At 38.1% G+C, this 22,094-nt stretch overlaps 1 protein-coding gene across 1 annotated transcript in view; it reads left to right on the top strand.

The window, feature by feature from the left end:
• The first annotated feature begins 2,714 nt into the window (after positions 1-2,714).
• Positions 2,715-22,094, top strand: part of LOC123311599 (protein grindelwald) — a 38,371-nt gene continuing 18,991 nt past the window's right edge. Inside the window, exons 1-2 of the mRNA XM_044895650.1 lie at positions 2,715-3,079; positions 17,660-17,734. Of these exons, the coding sequence (XP_044751585.1) occupies positions 2,860-3,079; positions 17,660-17,734 (295 nt within the window). The 5' untranslated portion in view covers positions 2,715-2,859. The remainder of the gene's footprint in view (positions 3,080-17,659; positions 17,735-22,094) is intronic.

Here is a 22,094-nt window from a genome sequence, read left to right on the forward strand (position 1 = left end):
GGTCAGTTGGACAATTTGAGCTTTCAACTGCCCATTTTCTTCTCTGAGCTTTACAAGCTCCTCGTGTTCGCCTTCGCTGAATTCTTCAGCATCGGTCGCTTCCATGTAGGAACCCTCATTATCTGAGGTTTCCGACATGGTTTTATACTCAAAAATCCCAAAATATCAAATAATTTGAAAATAATAAAATATTCAGAAATCTTCACTGAAATAGTCTAATATAAAACTATGGTATAAAGCCGAAAGTTTTCTACGCTATGAGAAAAATCAGACAAAAGATACGAAATATGAGCTCACCTGATGTTTTCTGCAGTACCAACGAAAACAAATTCTGGACACTGAAGATGAACACCAACTTTAAAAATTTTAACGAATTAAAATTCCGATAACAAATATAGAACCTACACAAACTTCACAGTCGGAATCAAATATTCCGTAGCTTTGTTAGTGGGCACTTTCACCTCGACTTTCTCTTCCGCTTTCTTTTTTATAGCACTAGGAGCACTATGGCACGTCTTCTTTTGTCAAGCGAATGACTCGGAATGAAAAATGATTACAAATGATTACAAAGTTTCACGTGGAGATCAATCACTTTGTAGTAATTGAAAGAACAATTGAAATTTCAAATTGAGACTTCAAATAAAACCCTGTAGGTGTCTCTAGTTAGCATTTGCAGTCCCATGTTTTTTTCTTAAAATTGTACAGTGCATCTCATTTTGGGTGAGACAGCCAGGTTTCTCGCTTGTCATTTAAGATAGAGCCTTGCGGTTTTCACGTTCCTGCCCTACTTTTATGTGAAACTCAAGTTATTCTAATCAGATTTTGCATAACTGTTTCCGTTTATGAGATACAGGGCGATTTTGGAAATTGACACTTTTCGGACCCCTCCTTCATCTCCGAAGTTATTAGAAATAATGCTGAGCTAAAAACTGCGTCTGATACAAAATTCTGCGTAAAATCCAGTGGTGTACTCAATTTTTTTTTTCGGGGTATGGTTTTGAAGATACTACACAAACCTATATTTTTTTCAATGGAACACTCTGTATTTCATTACTTCGTACTTCGTTGAATTCCTAATTCTTTTCCCTTCGAAAAGATTTATAAAATTATATAGGTAGGATGTTCAGAAATGCTTAAAACACTAAAATATCACATAATGATGATTTTTTGTTAGTGAGCCTAAATTTCCCAAGTTTCAATAAGAGGATTATTACTTTTGATTATTAAAAGTAGAAATTCATGGATCCTTATTGTTATTATTGCTACTATGCGTTTGGAAGCTTTGTTCAATCAAGTAGGCATAGGAGAGAAAAAAGCAAATCTGTTCTAGCAGTCCCGAAGAACTTCGTGCCTCAACAGAGAAATTACAAAACCGCCCTTTTATAATATTGAATAAACTTAGGGAAAATGGACAGCAATTTGAATAGTTTAATCAGTAAAATATTATGCAATGTTGAAAATTTGTATCAATGATAAATATTTTATTAGTATTTCTTCTGTATCTAATTTGTATTATGAATTTTTGTATTATTTATGTGCTGCTATTAAGTAGGCACCTACGTTTTGTTTTTCGTCTTAGTGATGAGTGTATAATCTTTGTTTGCCCTCGAATTGATTCTTCTTTTATATGGGCGATCCATCATCATTATGTGATGTTTTTGTGTTTTTTAGCATTTCTGAACATCCTACTCATATGATATTATGAATCATTTTAAAGGAAAAAAATTGACGAATTCAACGAAGTAATAAAGTACAGGGTATCCCATTGAAAAGAATATAGGTTTGTGTCGTATCTTCAAAACCATACCCCGAAAAAAAAAAGATTACGCCACTGGATTCTACCCAGAATTTTTTATTAGACGTAGTTTTCAGCTCAGCATTATTTCTCATAACTTCGGAGATAAAAGGAGGGATCCGAAAAGTATCAATTTCCAACATCGCCCTGTATCTCATAAACGGAAACTATTATAAAAAATCTGATTAAGATAACTTGAGTTTCACAAAAAAGTAGGACAGGAACGTGAAAACTGCAATCTATTTCAAATAACAAGCGAGAAACCTGGCTGTCTTACCCAAAATGGGATGCACTGTACAAGGAATCTCTCCTTTTCATTTCATTATAATATGGTTTTTTCTTAGTTTTTCAAATGAAAAAAAATTTAAAAAATCTAATTCATTATGGGCTCTGGGGGGGGGGTGATTACCCCCTTTACCCTCCCGTAGGACCGCCCTTGGGATTACGATTGGAGTAGACTAGACGTCAATAATAGTTGTCGGTATTCCTCTTGTTGCTCAGTGAATTGATTTATCATTCGGTACTTCGAATTTCTTGTTATGCGCGAAAAGCTGCTCCTTAATCCTTGCTTCTAGGCGGCCGCCTTCCATGTTCATCCCCTAGCGACATTTGAAAAAATTTCATAAACAAATAGGTACCTACATTGGGCACATTTTGAATGACCAGCAATGTTGTGGATTTCCTCCAATATTTATTTTGGAAAGATGCAATTGTCGGAAGAAAAATTATATCAATTCCGTATAGACCAGTACGGGAGCTCGAGCCGAAGTATCGCCAATATAGGAACATTTGTTCATCTCCAAAAGAATGTCGCGAGAGGAACTCTTTTATCGAAGAGTACCTGTCCAGTAATTTGTACTGTTACCTCGAGTAGTACTCAAAACAGACCTTGCAGAGAATGGAAAGAGTCCGCGTTGTTGTATGACTCACACTGGTACAACGTAGCAGGTCGTTCAGTCAGGTGTGTTTACCTGTTAGTTCAACACTATTGTGAAATGAAAGGTGCGCTTTAACATTCCTGTGTTGTCTTAGGAAATGAAGAACATTTCTACGTGAAATTTAAAATGTTGTGCCAAGTGCCGTTCGTTTTCTTATTTATTTTCATGAGCAAATTATGGACCTCAAATTGTGCCATAACTATCGACGGTGTTCAATGCGGCCAAAGAAAATGTGACCTAGGTGATTACTGTTCGGTACATGACGGAACTTGCAAACCATGTGTTTCAATATGCGCCCAAGATCACCACAATTTCGAAGAGATGGAATGCAATAGAAATTGCCAAGGTAATAGTGTAGATGTACCTATATTTATTTATGCACAATAGGGACATAAAAATGCAAATGGATGGGTTCTCAATGTATCGTATATAATATAATGGAAAAAATATACATACCTTATCTTCATTGATGTCGAAATATTAGGTGATGACTCATTAATTAAAATTCTTATCATCTTCAGATATAGGTAACGTTTCAACAAGGTATATTTAAATATGAATCATCTTCGGGATTTATTATTTTGCAGATTCCTAATTTTTATTTCAAATTACCCAATAATCAAGGAAGTTGTCATGCACCCACTACCAGGGCTAGAGGCAGTAGCGGATCCATGGGCCCCCAAGACCAAAAACTTATCCCTCGCTTGCACTAATATAAATGATTTTTCTACCCTTTATTCCCGAAAATTTACGCCAACGTTTTGCACTATCACAATAGCATCTTCACGAGGGTGACGGAAAACTAATATATTGTGATACAGAAACATGCGTTGTGAAAATCATATAATAAACTTTTTAGTTCAATTATGGCTTTCCGAGTGGCTTTCCATCAAGGAGCTTTCCATAGGCCTCATCAATTCTATAGTATCTATGAGCGTTAATTCTACCAGGAATGAAAGAAAAATATTTCTTCTTCACTTTTTCACACATTGATAAGAAACGGATAAAAAATTATCATCATTCACTATCACCAAATAATTCTGCACAGAATGAAACTACTCTATTCAAAATTTTGTCAAGAAGCAAAGAAAAATGTCTGATAATGCTATTAAATATTGAATATTCGTTTCTTCATATTGTATCTTTGAATGATTGAACATAAGGTGAATTTTCAATATTGATTTGTTAAAATATAGGTACCTCATTTCACAAGAAACTATAATGATAAATTTACCAATTCGCAATCCGCTCAATAGTTGTTATTATGGTATACCTAGAAATGAAATTCAATCCTATTCATTCGCAGTGAATAAAAAAAACAATCAAATAATTGTTTCATATAAACATATATAATCACATAATCTTATCCTTTATCAATGGCATTAAACTTATAATTGTTTCTCGTAAAGAACTATAAGGGGGTTTCCTCGGGTGTTTCATTGGTAAATGATCATACGGTAACCTGAGCTAGAGCCACCCTAGGCCAAGGCGAGTCCAAAAAACCATATTAGATGAGTCTAATCAATTCCATAACCGAGATACAGGGAGCTTTATGTATTCACCTAAAATTTGAATTTCTCATAACTTTTGAACCAAAAAGCAAAATGACGTGCTGATGATGAAATCTACTGAATCTAAAATTTTCTGCTATTTTCAAATATCTCCATCAAATCCAAAAATTTTGATATACAGGGTGTTGAATCCCAGATAAGAAGATGTCCCATATTTTCAATTACGGACCTGGAATTTTTTGGAAATTTAAATGTGAATCTATTGACCTATGCAAGTGAATCATATATTCCAAATATCAACCGACTGTACTGGTTGGTTCAAAACTTATGAGAAATTGATATTTTAGGTGATTACATGAAGCACCCTGTATCTCGGTTATGGAATTGATTAAACCTATCATATATGGGTTTTTTGGACTCGCCTAGGGTAGCTCTAGCTCAGGTTACTGTATGTTCATTTACCAATGAATCACCCTGTATACAAGCTGTGTGCCGTAAGTAAACCGCCAAACGTTGACCATGAATTCAAAATATTTTATTTATTTATTTATGCTAAGCAGACCAAAACTGCTTAATAATGGTCTTCCACAGGGATCTGTGCTGGCTCCACTCCTTTTTAACTTGTATACAGCTGACTTGCCACTTACATCAAGCCGTAAATTCATGTATGCTGATGACTTGGCTCTCGCAAAGCAACATGTCAATATGGGAGACCTGGAAACAACCCTATCCGATGACCTGAACATACTATCTGGTTACTTTAAGAGATGGCGACTCACACCAAGCATTTCAAAAACGGAGACATGCTGTTTTCACCTTAACAATAGAATGGCATCGAACAATCTAAATGTCACTTTCAACAATAGTATTTTACGCCACAACCACTATCCCAAGTACCTAGGTATTACATTGGATCGCACCCTTTCTTTCAACAAACATAACAAACTTGGCAGCGAAGTTGAGAACTCGCAACAATATTCTATACAAACTGGCGGGGTCGACCTGGGGAGCTGATGCCTCCACACTACGCACGTCCGCACTCAGCCTGGTCTTTTCTACGGCCGAATATTGCGCATCGGTTTGGCTAAACAGCCCTTACGTTAGTAAAGTGGATACCGTTCTCAATCAAACAATGAGAATTATTTCGGGATCTATTAAGTCCACACCTATCGAATGGCTACCCGTATTGTGTCATATCGAACCACCGAAAATCCGTAGACAGCAGATATTGGTTCGTGAGTTTAAAAAGGTCAGCGAAAACCTAGACCTACCGATCCATCAAGACATCATAAGATTCAACCGACTAAAATCAAGAAATCCAACTGTAAAAACAGCCCAACAGCTTGTAACCAACAACTTCAACGGATATGAAGAGTGGATAGCAAGCTGGCAGAGCAGAGCTGATCCAGCCTGGCACCCCTTACTAGATCCAAAAAATCCACCACAGGGTTTCAATCTGCCCCGTAAAATTTGGGTTCGATTAAACAGGATCCGGACTGGCCATGGAAGAAGTGGATCGGCCTTGTTCAAATGGGGGAAGAGAATGAGTCCGGAATGCGATTGCGGTGCTGCTTCTCAAACAATGCATCACATTGCCTATGAATGTCCGACTAGGAGATTTTCTGGCACAACTTCTGACTTTTTGCATGCAACAGCGCGGTCCATCCAATGGCTTAACCAACTAGATATCGAGCTGTGATGCTACACATAATTTTGTCTGTACACTGTATATTTTTTCTTACAATATTTTTATATTTTCTTGTGCTTGTGCAGTTAACTTCTGTGGATGTTTGTATACGCCATAAGCTAAATAAATTCAAAATAGAAATATAACTATATTTTTCTTTACCAACTATAGGCCAAAAAGGCTTAGTTTCGAATTCACAGGATTGAAGTTTAATTATTTAGGAACCAATGAGGGCTACCACGTGTGAATTCACCTCTAGATGTGCTAGTGTAGCGTGTGATCCACATCGTAGACTCGACTATACAGGGTGTCCCAAGTTCGAGTGCCTATTAGACGTTTCTGGAGAACTAGACATATTTGAAATCTGAAAATTGGGATTATGATATTGTACGAAGTTCTCTACAGAGCTAAAATATTTTCGAAGCCCAAAAACTTCCGGTTATACAGGGAGTGAAAATAAATTCGACGAAAAAATTTTTTTTCAACTTTTCCATTCCTGGTATGATCGAGTATTCAGTAGTGAATACATTTCTGTTAAAACCATTGTATTAAATCGAATAGTTTTCAAAATATCCTAAAAAAACTGGAAAAAAAGTCAAATATGTTCAGTCAGTAATATGTTCATTATTCTTATTTTAAATATCCTGAGCGTAAACCGTTTTTACAACATCGAAGAGGAAGGATGTGAAAAGGTCATGCATCTTTTGGATTTCAAAAATATCATCACAGAGTGTTTCAAATTTTGTGTTGAAAATTGTGATCTTAAATTGGCCATAACTTCTGTTTTTCAAATTAGAACCCTATTTTTTTATAATTGTGTTGGATTCTGCGGTCAAAAATAATGATAGTTTTCTCACATGATTATGCTCCTAAATTCAATAATTTTTGAGTTATTTGAGATTTTCTGGATTTATGGTGTACGTAGGTCTATGGATCCCACATAACATCAATGGTCCAATATTCCATTTCACTCATTGAAAGAAGATAGAAATACATACCACATTGAACTCTATGGGAACCCATAGAGTTCAATGACATACCACGCCATTAACCCTACTCAAGAGGAAGGTTACGTGGTTAACTTCGTGTGACGTCATTAAAACGTCATAGTTACATGGTTATCCTAGCCAAAATGTGGTTACCCAAGTAACTACAACCTAACCATAGTTAACCACTAGCGCCAAAATTCGCCTAAATACCCTCTTGGATTCAACAGAGTTACCCCACAGCCACAACAGAACATTTTAATTCATATGAAAACCAACCAAGCTTTAGTAAACAGCTATAACCGACTTCAATGGCAATGAATTCTTTATTCTAATTGCATAGAAAGAACTACACAATTTTTCACAAACTGCATCCACATGGTAATTCCACCTCAAAGAACTATCAAGATGAATTCCTAGGAACTTTATAGTCTCTTTGGAGACAATATTTTGTTCGAGGCATTGAATATAACTAGACGATTATTTAATTTATATTTCTTATACTGAAATAGATGCACTCAGTTTGGTTTGCGTTGAGTATGAGTGAGTGCATTCGACCGACACCAATTCTCGAAACTGCGAATCAATGCATCACAAAGTTTAGATAGCTCCTCAAGGCTCCGAGCCTACACCGAAACTGATTTTTCATCATACAATTTTAAAATATCCGTTTATTGATTTATTTTTAACAAAAGATGTTTGCAGTCCCCACCATGAGCTCTAATACATGCTCTACACTACACCTTCTGCTGATGAATGATTGCTTGAAGGTTGATTCTCACTATACGTTCCGTATCCATTCCATATCCATACCATATAGCTTCCATAAAATTTATGCGTGTTCTCACTATACTACTTTCCATATTCTCTACCTCACATGTTTTCGACGGAAAGGTCGAATAGTGGGATTGGTAAGGTAAGGATAGTGGGATTAGTCTTCCTTCATGCTATTATACCATATCAAGTATCAATGTTGAGTTGAAGATTGTGCATGGCTATTGGCTTCACAGGTTAGAAAAAATTACCAGAACTGCAGATTATTTCGAAGTATACAGAGGTTATCAAAAAATCAATACGGGGACTAGATATGGTACCAAGACGGAACACTATTTCCACTATCCTTACTGAACGGTAACTTGATTCGTTTTTTCGGAATTTCATATTATATTTAATTTTTATTATTCGATTATTTTCTATTTTCATGTCAGTTCTTTTTTTGTAGAAAGAAATACTGAGTTGTATTTCGTTATTTCTTAACTGATTTATTCTTATTGAGTTGTTTCTTTTTTTTTATTCGTTTGTTATATTTCAATTGATGTACCATATATTTCATGAATAAAATTTATGTTGGTTTTGGAGAAACCGAATCCTCATTGAGAAATTGTTTCGACAGAAATTGAAAAACTATAGGGAGTGCCCCGAAAATTTTCAAGCGTAGGGCCCCGGAAATCGTCGATCCGCCACTGATGGGGCTGATGTATTTGGTCAGCAAGTTAAAATCTGCAGATTCAATTCGTACTTAATTCGAGTTAGATCTTCATTAAAAAAAAATTATGCGTGCGCTCCAAAATCATAATATACGTTCGATAGCGCATCAATCCAGGAATAGGTTATATCCAAATCACAGATTGAAAAAATTCCTTCGTTTGGAGTCTTGCCTCCAAAATGAGTGCAAAGGGAGTAATTTTCTTGAATTTTCTCTCATGATTTTCCTAGTTTCGCCGTCGGTCATAAAAGCCTGAAATCAACGAAGTATCTTCAGCAAGTGAGTTGCTCACAAAGAAGCTGTTACTTCAGACCAAGGAGAGTAAAATGTTGAGGCATCTTAGTTGAGCCCCTTCTATTCCAGTATCACACCATTGAAAACTGTTAAACACACAGATTTGTTTTTAATTTTAGTATTATTCTTCTAATCACTAAAATCCGTCTTTCATTATTTTTATTACAAAAATTATTTTCACCTATTTCATTCATACATTTGGTGTGGCTACAATACGAGGAGATTTATAGACAAATACAGGTTGTTTTTAGGGTGAGGCTTTCACAAGCATTTTCAATGCGTTATCTTTTTAGTTCGTCAGCACTATCCACTTCACCGTCACCGTACATTAATGTTTGCAAATGACCCCAAAGGAAGAAATCACAAGGGTTGAGATCTGGGGAAGAAATGGATCCGCCACGTTCTATCCGCCTATTCGGGGACCCATTATTTAAATAATTTCGAACGTTCCTTCGAAAGTGGGGTGGTGCTCCATCCATTAACAACCACATTCTCTGTCGAATATTGAGAGGAACATTTTCTAGTAATCCTGGCAAATTGTTCTGGAGAACATGGAGAAAGTCTTCACCTGACATTCGTGGTGGTGGAAAAAATCAGTGGCGGCTCGTGGTCATGAGAGCTGAGGAGGCTAATAGTTTTCGAGGAGTGTTGGAACAAACTTTTATCAGTCAATAAAGTATACTTCTTCAATATAATGAAAAGTTCCCAGTTCTAAGACTAATTTTCAATGCAAGGGGATGCTATATGCTCCTTTGACTTGTTAGGCCTTTCGATAGAACGCGGTATATTTTTCAAATCTGAAAACCCCGTTTTGAACCATGAATACATGAATACATATTCTGTTTGATGAGAAAATAGTAAAAATACTACCGCCGGACAACGCCCCTACCGCCGGAGATCAAGCGAATATAGTCGAAGACGGCACGAAAGAATCGATGGAGAACAGGGGAGCTGTGCCTCCTCTGGTACATTTTACGGGCGAATATGGTACAGTAAGTCAGCTGAATTCTTGTTCGGCTAGTATGTGAGTCCAGAGAACGTATGCGTGAGTTACACTATCAACGGAAGCAGCAGGCCCAACAGCCTCCGTCCGAATAGGCAGTCCACAGCCCTCTTAACACAGTGTTTAAGAGGGCTGTGGGCAGTCCTAGGAATTAGGAAATATTCACATTCGATGCGGCGGATGCGTACGCGGCCGGTGGATTGTATGATTGTTATGGTGGATTTTTATGAGCGGAGGACCGAAAAATGAACTAATTTTTATCTGAATATCTAGTTCAAGTGTTCGGAAAATTTATATAGAAATTACTTTCTGAAAATAAGGACATGCCCAAAATGAATGTATTTTAGCTCTAAGCTTTATGAGGAGGCTTAGCCTCCCTTGCCTCCTCTGACGAGCCGCCCTTGGAAAAAATAGCCCAATAAGCATTCCACGCAGGAGTCCGATTCAGACAAAGGAAAACCTTTGCTGAAAATCTGTTCTTCTGATAGCGTGAAGGTTTTCTGTAGACCTTACATGGGTATTGTAGAAATTGTTTACTCCATTTCTGGTGAAAGTGGCTTCGTCAGTAAACAGAATGAATGTTGTTAGATATTGGTGATTTAAAAGCCACACGCAGAATTCTTTTCTTCGAGTATGATCTTCTTGTTGGAGTGCTTGAAGTTTCTGGAAATCGTATATAGGGGTACAGTTGCTCTTGTCTTAGTGTCTTTCAAACTCTACTGTGGCTCACTCCGACGATCCTGGCTATGGTCGTGGTACTTGTTGTCGGTTGTTCCTCAACTATGTCCAGAATTTGCTCCTCTATTTCTGCCATTTGCGATGTTACAGGCCTGCCAGCATTTGCTCCCCGGGATTAGTGCATACTTCCAGTATACCTACATATTTGCACCAAGTTTATGAACACTCCGAAAATTCACAAAAATCTTACGCTGACTCTGACGGTTTCCAGTATACTGACCTTTCGCCGGCACAAGCCTACGCATAAAGGTATGGTTTCGGTATAGCGTCGGATGCATGCAGTGGCTGCAGAATGTGACTACCCATATGCAATTACCAAGCTGCAGTCACATTCTGTAGAACTGTAGCATTGCATCCGAAGCACTACCGAAATCATACCTTGAGCCCTGGTGAATATTTTATATAAATGATTTTTGGTACCATGACCTATTTTGAGGAGTTCTATTACCTGTCAAAAAAAAAGCCTCACCTTTGAGAACACCCTGTATTGAACTCTCTATTCTTAAAAATATAGAGGGGGCGGGTGTAGTTACCAGAACATCAGAACATTCAGAGCAATTTCAGGATTTTTTCGTCTGCTTAGTTGCTAATATGAAACAAACAAGCAAACCAAAAATCCTGTAAAAAAAAAATTTGAAAATTTGTATGCGAAAGGAATAAAAAAACAACTCGTTGAAATCTAGGGAAAGATGATAGTTTTCGATATCATTATGCATTTATAGAAGGTTTCCTTTGCTATATTATTTAATGACCGATTATCCGATAGGTACCTATTTTGTAATTGATCTGAACGTTCCGAAAATTACCATTACCCCTCTAGTCCGATTTTCACCAACTCTGAAATGAAATTGCTCAGAATGTTCTGGAAACTGTTACTGCCCCCTGTAGATTTTTAGAATAGAGTAACGTTTTCTTCGCTTGATTAAAACGTCCAACTTATTAAAATTATTTATTTACACTTATTACACATATAACTCACAAACTCACTATTACACTACTATTTATTTCCACTTTTGTTTATTTCCACTAGTCGCTTGCACTGTAACTGTACTTGTACTTGCCTACCTGCTCCTCCGCTGGGCTTTTATAGGCGCCGGAAACATTCAGGTACCTTCGCGGTTATTCGAGAACTTCGCGACCGCTCTGGTTCTCGAAAGGTCCGACCGCAAGGGCCGGACTGGTTACACTGTCCCCTCCTTAAGCCTGTTCTGTCCCAGAACAGATTTAGTGAATTCCTCCGAGGACCGTGGCGAAACTTGCACCCATCATCATTCCTACAGTAGCCATTCTGATGGAAGTAGCACTCCACAGTTTTTCCAGGCTCCCTGGCCTGCTTTGGGTTGAAACTGCACACCAGGATCCGTATATCAGTCCCCTGAAATACCACCTCCAGCATGCTTCGCACAACTCGCCAATTCAGCTGGTCCAATCCACAACCGAGCTTGGGAACAGCTAATTTCCTAACTCCAAAGCGTTGAAGGTCTTCTTTCAAGCTTTGCAGTGCCGTCCATAGGTTCTGATAGGTTGGCTTCTGGTAGGAATGTTGCTTGGTGACTAGATAATAAATGAACCGACCTTCAGCCTTCAATTTCAAAACTTTTCCGATTCTTGGCTGCTGTCGCAATAGTTGTTCCTGACGTCCCTTGCTATTCCTTTGCTCATACGAAGGTCCTTCGCTACGCAATGAGCGAGAGAGTATTCCTCAGACACGGTAAAGAGATCTTGATGTACTTCCTGTGTAACGCCGAACCGTGCAACGCGTGTCTCACCATAGCAATCCATAAACTTCTGGTAATCGCTGCTACCTTGCATCGGGGCTTCCACAAGATGTACTTCTTCTTTGTCCTGCGCGTACGGGGCTAATCGGTTGAAATGGACAACCTTTGGTTTTCCTCTGGGGAGCTTCCTTATCCGGTAAACTACATCATTTATCCTCTTGATTATTTCATACGGTCCCTCCCACTGTCTCTGCAGCTTTGGTGAAAAACCTTTCCTCCTTTGTGGATTATGTAGCCACACCAGATCTCCAGTGGTGAATCCACAATAGCCTTGATGTCGTAGCGCATTTTCATTCGATCACTTGCTTGCTGCATTTGATTGCGTACCTTGTCATGAATGTAATCCAGCTTGTTCCTTAATTTACTAACGTAGTCCTCCCCAGCTACGTCTTCTCCAGGCTTACATCCAAACTCTAAGTCGCAAGGCAGCCTTATTTCTCGGCCGAACATTATACTGGATGGAGTTTCCTTGGTAGATTCTTGAATCGAAGATCTATATGCCATGGTGAATAGATGTAAATATTCATCCCAATCCCGCTGGTGATCAGAAACTACTTTGGCTAGATGTTTTCCCATGGTCCGATTCATTCGTTCGACCATGCCGTCTGATTGCGGATGAAGAGGTGTAGTCCTTGTTTTGTGAATTCCCAATTTGCTGCATACTTCTTGGAATAACTTCGATTCAAAATTTCGGCCTTGATCACAATGCAGCTCCAGAGGTATTCCAAATCTGCAGAAGAATTCTCTGACCAATTTATCAGCTACCGTACTTGCCTCTTGATTAGGAATACCGTAGGCTTCCACCCATTTCGTGAAATAATCCATCGCTACCAAAATGTACTTGTTTCCATGGTCTGTTTCGGGAAAGGGGCCAGCGATGTCGATAGCTACTCGTTCCATGGGAGATCCGACGTTATATTGCTTCATTGGTGCTTTTCCTCTACCATAAGGTCCGTTAGCAGCAGCGCAAACCTTGCATCTTCTACACCAATCTTTAACGTCCCTCTTACAATTTGGCCAATAGAATCGCTGCCTGACTTTTTCCAATGTTTTGGTTATCTCGAAATGTCCACCTGAAGTTATGTTATGTAGTCTGGTCAGAATGTCTGTCACACGGCTCTTCGGCACAATCAACTGAAGTCTCTGCTCAGTTCCATCTTCATTTTCCCAACAACGTTTCAGAAGACCTCCATCAATCTTCAGCGTTTCCCTTTGTGCCCAATACGACTTTATATTCTGGCTCAGTCTGGATACTTCTTCCCAAGTAGGACGTTTACCGCTCTTCTTCCAACTCAGGATTACTTTCAAGTCGATATCTTCCTCTTGTGCTCTTTGAATTTCTTCAGGTAGCCAGTCGTCTTCGATTACGGTGGTCCGCCTTAAATCGATCTTTTCTTCCAGACGCGAACAATGGCTGGAATTCTGGGGACACTCAATGGTTTTGGTCGAGCCATTGTCTACCACAGCGACTCCTTTTAATTTCCCAGCTGTAGCCCTTTCAAATTCTGGGCGCTTTTGCTTGGAACGCCTCCTTTTGTTGCAGTTCCAGCACACAGCATCCTTTTTCCTAGCAAGCAATATTCTGCGGACTTTTTCTCTGACAATCTCCTCAACAGATCGATCTGTTTCTTGCTCTTGTCTTACACGAAGGTGTCCCCTATGCGACGCTTGCTACGCTGCTTCGATTTCCAAAGCCTGGGCTAAGGCATCATCTACGGTTCTAGGGCGTGCTAGTCTTAGGGCTTGTTGTATTTCACTATCCTTTATCCCATCCACGAATGTCTGGATTGATAGCTGTTCCAGGAAGCTATCTGGAGCAGATGGATAAGCCAGCCTGACTAATCTCGCCACATCAGCTTCAAAACTGCTGGAGATTTTCCCCTGTTTTCTGCACTCGGTTCTTTATTTGTGCATGGTATACTTGTTGTAGATGAGCATCACCATATCTCATCTGATGTTTCGATGTAAGAACTTCGTAACAGGCTTGTTGGCTCTCCGGGATCGTCTGCAGAATGTTGAGTGCCTCTCCTCGTAGAGCTATAATTAATGCCGTGGCTTTTTCGTTATCGTTCCAATTGTTCGCCAGCGCAGCAGCTTCAAACTGTTTTTGGTATGTCGACCATGGTATTTTTCCATCAAAAGTTGGAGGCTTGATCTTCATTTTACTACCTTCGCCGTCATTTTCCGCTTTCGCTGTGCTGTAGGGTGTTGAAGCCAGAATATCTGTTCTGTTTGACGTTTTTTTCAAGGAATCTATCAATTTGGAATGATGTTCAATTATTCCTGCCATTTCTTCCAATTTTCCATTAACGTCGTCATAAACTTTGTCAAACTTTTCGTCAACTCTTTCATAAACTTTGTCAAACTTTTCATCAACTCTTTCATAAACTTCGTCAAATTTTTCGTTCACTATATCAAACTTCTCGTCTACTTTTTCAAATTTTTCATTTATGGTTTCCAGTTTCTTATCCAATTTGTCTGTAAGTTGACTCACCACATCGTTACAATTTTCCTTAATCTGGTCCATTTTCTCATCAATTTTCTCATTCAATCTTCTAGAATTTTCTTCCAATTGTTCATTTAACTTACAAGAGTTCTCGTACATTTTCTCATTCAATTTTCTCAAAAAGTCCATTACCGCTTGAGTCTCCATCGCGTTCTGCAGTCTTGTGGTCACTGGCATGAACTCCAAATATCCAAAATTATTTATTTAATTCGAGCGATGTTGAACCGCACACGTGACACCAATGTAACGTTTTCTTCGCTTGATTGAAACGTCCAACTTATTAAAATTATTTATTTACACCTAATACACATATAACTCACAAACTCACTATTACACTACTATTTATTTCCACTCTTGTTTATTTCCACTAGTCGCTTGCACTGTAACTGTACTTGTACTTGCCTACCTGCTCCTCCGCTGGGCTTATATAGGCGCCGGAAACAATAACCTTCGCGGTTATTCGAGAACTTCGCGACCGCTCTGGTTCTCGAAAGGTCCGACCGCAAGGGCCGGACTGGTTACAATAGATTAAAACGCTTGTTTAAATATCATCTCGTTCGATACCATATATTTCAGTTTACCTTTACCCACCTAGAGATGGTATTGTAAATGCGGAACGAATGTCGTGATTTGACAACCCTTTTTTGTGAAAATCATATAATCTGTTTTTAGTTCAAGTTTGGATGTATCGGCCACATCAATTCAATACTCCACTTTCATTTTAAACACCTTTTTAATTATTGACAGTTCTACAGAATGTGTTTTCTAGTGGTATCTTAAAAATACAGTGAATTTCTAATTTTAATAAAAAATAAAGTCAATAAAGTCGAAAATCATAATATTCGCAAAAATACTTAGCGTAAAAATGCATTTTCAAGCACCTGATTCGTTTTCAAAAATTTTCCGGGTAGGACCCCCCGATATAGGGCCCCTTAATAGGTCTCAGCTGAGGGTCCCAAGTGGTCCCAGCCCGGGCTTGAGGAAAGAGATAATAGTCGGATAGAGCCAAATCTGGTGAATTAGGCGGTGTTCTAGTCATTCAAACCCTAAATCACGAATTTTTTGCATGGCAACATGAGATTTGTATGCAGGGGCGTTGTCCTGCAAAAAATAAACACCTTTGGATAGCTCCCGTGCACGCTTTTGGTCAACATTCAAACATTTGGGGATCCATTTTGCAGCAGTTTTCCTCATGCCCAAATTGACGTGAACTATATGATAAACGTGTTCGTATGGAATATTCAGTGCTTCAAATATCCGTCTTAGCCCAATTCGACGATCTGATAAAATCATGTCATGAACTGCATCGATATTTTCGGGGACTGACACAGAAACTGGCCTTCCCGATCGGCCATCATCTTCAATGGAAAATTTACCTCTTTTGAAGTTTGTAGTCCAAATTTTCACGGTCTCATACGAAGAACATTGATCACCAAGGGTATTAAGCATATCTTCGTAAATCTGCTTACCTCTCAACCCTTTTAAATATAGGAACATACATACTTGATTATGGTTCGATACTCCAATTTTTCGATTTTCAGAATTCTGGTGGACATCTTCTTTCTTTCAATTTATTTCGTAACTCTGGTTTACTTTTTTGACCTCAAACTTCACACTGACACTTCTAATGAATTATTGTTCGTTGCCATGATAACGCAAATTTTTTTTTATGCATGGAACTAGTCTAGGCTAACTAGATATCAATACATCCTCGTATATTACTGTGAAGTTTAATTGAAATCCATCCAGTAAATTTTGCTGAAAACTTTTACGTACATTTCAGGTGTAATTTGACGGTATTGATTAATGATCAGAGTTCGGGGATCATCCTGTGATTCAGGCTGGGTAGCGTAAATCTTGGATTTCAGGTGACCCCATGGAAAAAAGTCCAGTGGAGCCAGATGAGGTGATCTGAGTAGCCACTCAATATGTCCTCTTCTTCCAATCGATGCGTGAAGAAAATGGTTATGAAAAAAAGGCCTGTCATGTGATTTCCCCTTGAGTATGCACCTCACGATTTAATCTTGTATTTACAATACCGTTAAGATAAAATGAACAATCGTTCGAAACATGTTATTTTGATTACCATTAATTATTTCACTGACCACTTCACAGAACTGGAATCGGCGATCGGGATCATGCTCATTCAGTTCCTGAACCGAGCATATCTAATGAGGATGGAATTTATGTTGTTTGAGGACACTCATGATTGTTTTGCGTCAACACCAGATACATTGGAAATTTCTTAGTACTAAAGGTCGGATCCATTGCTACATGACCTGAGATAGCCACGTCCCTCGATTCGTCTTTTTCATTATTTTTGTTTCCGAATGTAGCATCAGATTTAGCAACCATAACTTAAGCAGTGGATACATTTTTTCCTGTATGTCGTTCGTTGAATCAATCCGCTACTACAAATTTACAATCGCTTTGACAAACTTGTAACGTTCTTAAAAATTCACGATAGACTAAGGTAAATCAAAAACATTTTTGCATAAGAAATACTTTTCTAGACAAAAAATAAACAACATAACTAACTACTAAATACCTCTGAAATGTGTCGGATATGAATAATATTCTAGAGATAAATTCCACATTGCCTCTTTCACTATTTTCGCCATTATCTCATTATCGATAGATATTTTGAAGCCAAATTTTTGGATCTAGGCGGTTTTCAAAATAAATTATCGCAACAACCCTCATTCCTATTCAAAATCAAGGGGCTGAGCAGAACCCTTTTAGGGGGTTGATGTTACGGGGATAAAAAAGCGGAAAGGTTGTTCCCCCTCAAATAATAAATTGACGTGCAAGAGCATTTTCATTTTAAAGTCGGAAAATCGAGTTTTCGTTGGATTAATCTGTATATATAACTATGTGTTTTTAATATTTGCAACATTCCTCAAATTTAAAAATCTTACTTATGATTTTTGTTTACAGATTATCTACATAACCTCAGATATTCACAGAAAAACGGGACTGGTGTATCAGGAAGTGAAATAGAAAAACTGAAAGGTAATAATAATTGATTGAGAAGTGGAGTTAATGTCTGAAAATTAAATATGAATATGTTAACGGCGTGCAGACAATTATTGAATTCAATAATTGAATGAACGCCGTTAACATAATAATAATTGATCTCTAGTTAATTCAATAAGAATGATTGACATCTCACTACCTCTGGTGGCTCTGGTGGGGTTATAGCCAAAGATATTACACTAGGTGTGTAATATTACATTAGGTGTGTAATATCTTTGGTTATAGCCCATAAGTTAAGATTTTGTGATGCGGAATACAGATTGGTATTGGTATTGCAAATAAACAGTAATCTATAGACCTATTATATGTGAATCTATGCACTGACCGACGATATTTTGAATTTTGTACTGTTATTTTTATGTTCTCAATTTAATCGTACAAATTGGAAACATAATTGTAACAATTTTGAATGCTGATAAATATGCTCTGAAATTTAATATCTTTTCTTTGCAAATACTTTTCTAGGTTATATTTATATTCCAGTTCTCTGATTGAAAATTTAGTATATTATTGAAGATCTTTTGTGGCCAGATATTTAGCTGCGCCTGGAACCCGTTGGTAACAGCTAACAGCCGAGAATTCTCTACCAAATTTTGGTAAGAAAACGGCAGAGATTATTTTGTATGCAACTGAACAGTGAATTCTACAACTTTCGGTAAAGAATTCACAGCGCATGAATTCTCGAGTAAATTTTCCACAGAATTCTAGTCTGTTGCAAACGGGCTTAATAGGTATAAATAGAGCTGCTAGTCCTCCCGATTTTTAAACTAAGTTATAAACCTCCTGATTTTTCTGCAATCACCCTCTGTGCCTCGGAGCCCTACGGGCTCATCGGGAGCATTTTACCTTTTTTCTTTTTTACCAATTACATGGTCTTCATCCTTTTTATTTGTAGTAAATCAAAATAAGATTGACTCACAACAAAAGTTGTTGTAGTAGTCAGGCGGGGATGTACCGTAATGTATATGTATATCACTACATATTACATACTTATGAAACAAAGTCGCTCCCCAGCGGGGAGCGGACAGACGTACCTAACCATACATAGATATGGTTAGATATTCAAAACTACCCAACGGATTATGATGCGGTTATTTTCAATAGATGGAGTGATCCAAGAGAAAGATTTATATGTATAAGTTGTTTATGGTTTCGGTTGAGAAGTCGGAAGGAGTCCATTTCAGTCCGGCTATTATGGACGACGCTGAAAAAACTATATTGAGAGATAGAGAAAAATGACCAACTAGAATTTTGTAAAGGTCGCGAATTTCTATCGGAAACTCCGCGATGCCATATATCTAACTCTCAAGGATAACATACAATAATCAGGTTCAACATTTTGTAAATTTGATTCGAAAGTATGCTCCACTTGAAAAGGTCTTTTGACTGTCTTGAAATAAATCAATAATACAAATGACTAAGACCTTCATATTCGGCATTTATTGCTGACGAAAAATGCTCTTTGCAGCATCTTCCTTCAACGAATAGTTCGCGAGATATTGCTGGTTGCATATTTTGGCAAAGAATTAATTAAAGCGTACTTCTCATTGCGACATCCAGTCCCCAACACTTGGCCAACCACTCGGCAATATAAAGCCGCCCCTACACGTAGCGTTTGTTCATCTTGAAGTTGGAACCCACACACCTCTGGAGTTTCATCGTATGTCGTGGCACATACGCCGAGATTTTTCTCTTGAGGCAGACGAAAAAGTCAAACCTTTGCGGTACACCTATTATACATTTAAGTGTATGGCCAGTCTTAGGCGAGCGATAGCTCGTGTGTCTTCGTGTTCAAATCGGAGCGAATGTTTATGAATTTGCTATTATGTAATTATATGTATTTATGTATTTTGAGTGTTGCTGGGAAGTTGCGATCACGATTTTTTCAGGTTATTATTTGGGTTCAATTTATTTTTTCAAGTAGGTTCAGACCTACTTGAAACGGACTATTTTATCAGTAAAATAGTCCGTTCAAGTCCAATAAAGGAAATTAACGAAAAGTTGGTTGTCCGAATATTCTTTGACTATGAAAATTATATTTCTCAATGAGTACGAGAGCCAGAAACAACTGTTGTTTATGACTAGAGTCGTCTGTGGATCGCATAGTTCGCTATTCATTGTACCTTATCATATTTCCCGATAAAAAACGTCGCAATGTCTTTTCTGAGTAATCTGGAGTTAGAGAAAAATGATTAACCACAAGTTTGTGAAGCTCGAAAAAATCTATCACTTTCCAGGATGCCATAACTAACTCCTGAGGTTTCAGCATTGTGAATTCGATTCAAAATATGGTTCCATTTGAACAGGTCTTTTGAGTAAGTAATAATAAAATGAATTAATATATACTTCATTCAACTTTATTTTAGCAGTCGGTTGGCCATGGAAATTTGACACATTCCACTCTGTATAGTACGAAAATGTGGGGTTATGAAGCTTGTCAAAACATTTTTGGGTTTTAAATCAACGCTATGTTGCCCGTTCTACGTAAAAGTTTCTGTTATTACGTATTTTATCACAATGTCGAATCTCTTCGGAAAATATGTGACGAACATAATTGAAGTTTATACAAACTGATTGAAGGCATACCAAATCCAGTTATTTGCATGGAAAATACAAGAGATCAGTATAATATCATAATATGCACTAGCTTGAGGAGAGTTAATGTTCTTTATCTTCTTTGGCCAAAGTTTGAATACGTAACATCAGTTGTAGATTTCAAAAATATTAACCCGAAGATGAAATGCATATGATGCAGTGGTTGGGAATAGGTATCTCTAGAAGGAATTAACAGATAATTACAAGAATGTCAAATTCTTCAACAAAAATCATCTTGCATCAATATAAGTAAAAGGAGTTGAAGGAAGTTTCAAGTTAAGATGCAACTTCACCATTAAACAAAAATTTCACATGAATAAACAAGTAACAAGACAACTTGCGCGTATTTGCGGCTATCCATCTTAATACATTGATGTAATTATAATAACTAGTATAGCCAGGAGATCCACCTTGTAGGTAGATTCACCTTCACTGGCAGATTCGCCTTTCGTCCGTAGCTCGGGCCTACGGCCCTCGCGATACGCCTTTTGTTCGTAGCTCGGGCCTTCGGCCCTCGCTCGATTCACCTTTTATAAATATCTAGGCCAAAAACGTGTTTTAAAAGCCCGATCGATTTAAGGCACCTCGTTCTGTGATCGCTGCCAAGCCGTCAAAACTGACGTTAACCTTTAAATCACACTCTGACATCGATTGTCAAAGTGCACTTTCACTTAATTTTCTCTGATAATCAATAGAAAATAATTTAATTTTGTGGAATGTCACTCGATTTTTAATAGACGTCAAAAATTTTCAAAATTCTTACGCTTTTTTAGGTAATATCGTTCGGGCTCCGGGAAAAAAAACAGGCCTATTTTAATTTCGGGTTCTTCGAGCTTAGTTCGATACCCATCCCGGCTCTCGAGCTACCGCGGATCTCTCAAGCTAATCAAATCAAATTGGTACCTTTTCGCGAAAATCGTGAATTTCGCGATTTTCTCACGCAATTTTCGGACACTTCTAGACGGGGTAAAAATACGATCTAGGCATTTTCGGAAAGCTCGATTCTTACTCTTGCGTTCCATTTACCGCTCTACCCGGCCACGCGCCTTCGGCGCTCGCCATTTCAAATTTCCCATACCCTCCACCGACACTTCAACGTGGCAAAAAATTTGATACGATTCAGTGATCATTTTTTATCAACGTTATAGTATTAACTAGTATAGCCAGGAGATCCACCTTGTAGGTAGATTCACCTTTACTGGCAGATTCGCCTTTCGTCCGTAGCTCGGGCCTACGGCCCTCGCGATACGCCTTTTGTTCGTAGCTCGGGCCTTCGGCCCTCGCTCGATTCCCCTTTTATAAATATCTAGGCCAAAAACGTTTTTTAAAAGCCCGATCGATTTAAGGCACCTCGTTCTGTGATCGCTGCCAAGCCGTCAAAACTGACGTTAACCTTTAAATCACACTCTGACATCGATTGTCAAAGTGCACTTTCACTTAATTTTCTCTGATAATCAATAGAAAATAATTTAATTTTGTGGAATGTCACTCGATTTTCAATAGACGTCAAAAATTTTCAAAATTCTTACGCTTTTTTAGGTAATATCGTTCGGGCTCCGGGAAAAAAAACAGGCCTATTTTAATTTCGGGTTCTTCGAGCTTAGTTCGACACCCATCCCGGCTCTCGAGCTACCGCGGATCTCTCAAGCTAATCAAATCATTTTGGTATCTTTTCGCGAAAATCGTGAATTTCGCGATTTTCTCACGCAATTTTCGGACACTTCTAGACGGGGTAAAAATA

This window comes from Coccinella septempunctata, chromosome 4, assembly GCF_907165205.1.
Source record: "Coccinella septempunctata chromosome 4, icCocSept1.1, whole genome shotgun sequence".
Classification (NCBI taxonomy): Eukaryota; Metazoa; Arthropoda; class Insecta; order Coleoptera; family Coccinellidae; genus Coccinella; species Coccinella septempunctata.